The sequence below is a fragment of the Epinephelus moara genome, chromosome 12, assembly GCF_006386435.1.
Source record: "Epinephelus moara isolate mb chromosome 12, YSFRI_EMoa_1.0, whole genome shotgun sequence".
In the NCBI taxonomy this organism is placed as follows: domain Eukaryota; kingdom Metazoa; phylum Chordata; class Actinopteri; order Perciformes; family Serranidae; genus Epinephelus; species Epinephelus moara.
Window position 1 is genome coordinate 21,412,773 of NC_065517.1, and position 3,734 is coordinate 21,416,506.

The following is a 3,734-nucleotide window of genomic DNA, read 5'->3' on the forward strand; positions in this document are numbered from 1 at the left end:
ATCACCACGCAACTTTGTAGGCATATGACCACACATAATCTGAGGGGACCCCTCCATTATTGACCCCATCAAACAAAATGGGGGTGCTAGAGAGCTAACTTCTTATCTAGGCCTAACCGCCATATCAATTTTTACTAAACTTGGTAGATATGTAGAACAGGACGCCTCAAGGTGATTGGAGACATTTAACTCTAATTGGCAACTGGGTGGCGCTATAACAACAGAAAAATGCATAAAAATGGCCAAAATGCGACTGATCACTGTGGCTCCCCCTGTGGCCGAATGTTTGGGGGTTTTTTTCCCCTAATTTTTGGTATGACTAAGTCATGGTATGGTGTACTCAATGGGTATAGACTAGAATCAGTTTAAAAGGTGATATGTCATCGCTGTGTTTAAAGCTTGTCTCTGCTGCCCCCAAGTGGTAAAAAAATAAATCAGTAGATGCAGGTTGCCTCAAAAAATTAAGATTGGTCCGTCAAGTGGTGCAGTTTCCCCTGAATATTTAACATCTAGTGAAGACATAGCTTATTGATTAAAGGGACAGTTCACTCCAAAATCAAAAATACATATTTTCTTTGCACCTATTCTTTGTTTTGGGATCAAGCCCTTCCTCATCTTATCAAAAGGAGAATAAACAGGAATCTGTTTTTCACAGAACCAACTGTCCCTGTGTTGTCAACCCAGCGGAGAACTCCCCAGAGCTTGGAGAGATAAAACGAATCAATCGCGAGTATCAGGTAAAACCAAAGAGCTCTTTTAACCATTTAAATATTTTATAAGTAAATTAGGTTTTCTGTCTCTGTCATTCTTCCAATTTACTTTTCTTTTTCCATCCCAGGCTGAGATTCAGCATCTTATTTCTGGAAATCGCTATGATGGAAAAGAAGACTTTGCAGTTGTTCTTCAACCCTTTTTACAGAACACCTTCATCCCTCATATTGGAGTGAGTTACAGAGACATACAAATGCATCCAAACAAGCATCCACACACAAATAATGAAAGGTACCCATGCTGAAAACCTAATCTTTCCACCAGACGGGTGAGCCTGACACGAGTTTCTTCTCCGTGGACTGTTTCCACATCAGTGATCGAGCTCATGCTGAGATGGCCATAGCTCTGTGGAATAACATGGTGAGCATGGAGCAATAATGCACCAACCTGCAGCACACTGACCAGTGTTTCCAAGTTTTCCAATGTTTTTTGGTGGTGTTACAGGATTTCTCTGTCTGTCTTTACAGTTGGAGCCTGTAGGCAGAAAGCAGACCTACAACAACTTCACGTATGACCGCTCCAAGATCAACTGTCCCTCTGAGGTATGTGTGCAGGTTTCTGATGTCTGGAAATTACACTGTTCACAACTCAAGTTATTATTGAATCACTAAACTAGAGCTATAGACTGAATCCCAATGTTTGTTTACAGTAATTTCCTGGCGCTGAGCAAATGTTGTCTCAATCTGTTAGTTTTTAGCCACCTAAAAGATCAATAAACCATGCTCAGTTGGTACTAAGGGGCCCAAAGTGTGCCCAGAAAATATCCCCCACATCATTCCACCACCACCACCAGCAGCCTGAACCGTTGATACAAGGCAGGATGGATCCATGCTTTCATGTTGTTTACACCAAATTCTGACCCTACCATCTGAATGTTGCAGCAGAAATCCAGACTCATCAGACCAGGCAACGTTTTTCCAATCTTCTATTGGCACCTGGTGTGGTCTTCTGCTGCTGTAGCCCATCTGCTTCAAGATTCGACATGTTGGTTCAGAGATGGTCTTCTGCAGACCTTGGTTGTAACCAGTGGTTATTTGAGTTACTGTTGCCTTAATATCATCTTGAACCAGTGTGGCCATTCTCCTCTGACCTCTGGCATCAACGAGGCAATTTTCAGACCATACTCTTTGTCGGACCATCCTCTGTAAACCCTAGAGATGGTTGTGTGTGAAAATCCCAGTAGATCAGCAGTTTCTGGCACCAACAACCATGCCATGTTCAAAGTCACTTAATCACCTTCTTCATTCTGATGCTCAGTTTGAACTTGAGCAGGTTGTCTTGACCATGTCCACATACCTAAATGCATTGAGTTGCTGCCACACGATTGGCTGATTAGCTATTTGCATTAATGAGCAGTTGAACAGCTGTACCTAATAAAGTGGCCGTTACTTGTATAACAATCCTATTTTTGTGTGTGTATTTCTGCATCTCCATGTGTTGCATTGGATGGAATCTAACCGCTTTTGTTGTTGTTGGTTTAAATTGGTTCTGTTTTTGTGATCATGTTCTGTGTAGGTGACATACGTTTTTAGAGTTTTAAGAGGGTCTTTTTTAAACTTAATTTAGGAAGTTCTTACAGCTTTGAAAACAGTCATAGTCTTTGCAAAAATGGCCTTTTGAAAAGAATTACTTAAGTGAAATAAAACTGAGTTAATGGAAGGATGAAATGACATTTTTTATAATGAGCCTGATTTTTCAGATGTATTATATTATTCCAAATGTTACCGTTTTAATTTTTTTTTTTACATTTTTAGTCATACTGTTATTTATTTTATTTTTCAGTTTTTCAATACTGAACACTTTTGGTCTCCATATAACTTGAATTATCAGCCTATAATCCCTGAGTTGAACTGTGGATCTTTGTTGTTGAATCTTCAGTATAGTTGGGCTTAAAAATTTTTTTTTACATATTTTTTTAAAGTTCTTTATTTCTTAAATTACCTATTTTATGTTTTCTTTAGGTCAATCCCTTCATCTTCACCAAGATCAACAGCCTACCAAGTTCACCAGTGATCCCTACCACCACAACCAAAGCTCCTGTCTACACTCCTTCCACACACTCCACACTCACCACTACCACCCACAGCTCCACTCCTACACCAACCATCCTGCCCAAGTGTCCCTCCTCTATGCCGGTGTGGGTGCCAGTGATTGTGGGGATTGTTAGTTTACTTGCTGGTGTTGTTCTCGCCTGGCTAATTCTCTCCTGCTGTCAGCGTCAGATGAACAAAGGGGAGAAATTAGAAATGAAAGGAACTGGTTTTTAATGCAGTCATTCCTATGAAGCTGTTTTTGTCGACAGTATATTTAAGCCTTAAAGCTGCATCAAGCAATTTTTGACCACTAGAGGGCAGAAAGTGGACTGCAGAAGAAACACCCAGCATATGTGATGTGTGATATGTCATTACAGTCCTCTGAAGTCCAATATTCAGCTGGTTTGGTCCACCAATTCCTGAAATGAATGCTGGATATTTGTTTCACTGGAGGCAGGTAGTGAACAGTCAGCGTGTCTGAAGTTTTGTTGGGGGAGCAGCTGTCCATCGTTCTATTTGAGGGGTGTTAGTGTGAGCTGTTCTTCTACTTCTGACATAATCATCTAGAAAGCTGCATAGAGCTGCAGACTGGGAGCCTGTTCACGTTATACACACTGCTGTGATTATATTGTTTGTATAACAATAATTAACCTAATGGTGCTACAAGTATGTAAAATATTTGTAATTTTTGTACTACACAGAAATTGTAAAATATTCCGTATGTAATTGACTGACCTTGTTGAATCCAGGAGTTTTGTACATTTCTCATTTTTATTTATTGATAAAATAAAATTTCTACAATATTTGAGTCATGTTTGGATAACTTTCTAAACTACGTTGTCACACCCAGGAATGTTTCCTGATCTCTGAAGTCTACCATCTATATAAACTCTAGTTTGTCGAGGTGATTTTTGCTATTATACTATGACT

At 39.7% G+C, this 3,734-nt stretch overlaps 1 protein-coding gene across 1 annotated transcript in view; it reads left to right on the forward strand.

Moving 5' to 3' along the window:
* LOC126399197 (phospholipase B1, membrane-associated-like) overlaps positions 1–3,465 on the forward strand; it is a 25,481-nt gene extending 22,016 nt beyond the window's left edge. Inside the window, exons 37-41 of the mRNA XM_050059039.1 lie at positions 656–737; positions 839–943; positions 1,036–1,131; positions 1,239–1,313; positions 2,733–3,465. Of these exons, the coding sequence (XP_049914996.1) occupies positions 656–737; positions 839–943; positions 1,036–1,131; positions 1,239–1,313; positions 2,733–3,038 (664 nt within the window). The 3' untranslated portion in view covers positions 3,039–3,465. The remainder of the gene's footprint in view (positions 1–655; positions 738–838; positions 944–1,035; positions 1,132–1,238; positions 1,314–2,732) is intronic.
* The last annotated feature ends 269 nt before the right edge of the window (positions 3,466–3,734 follow it).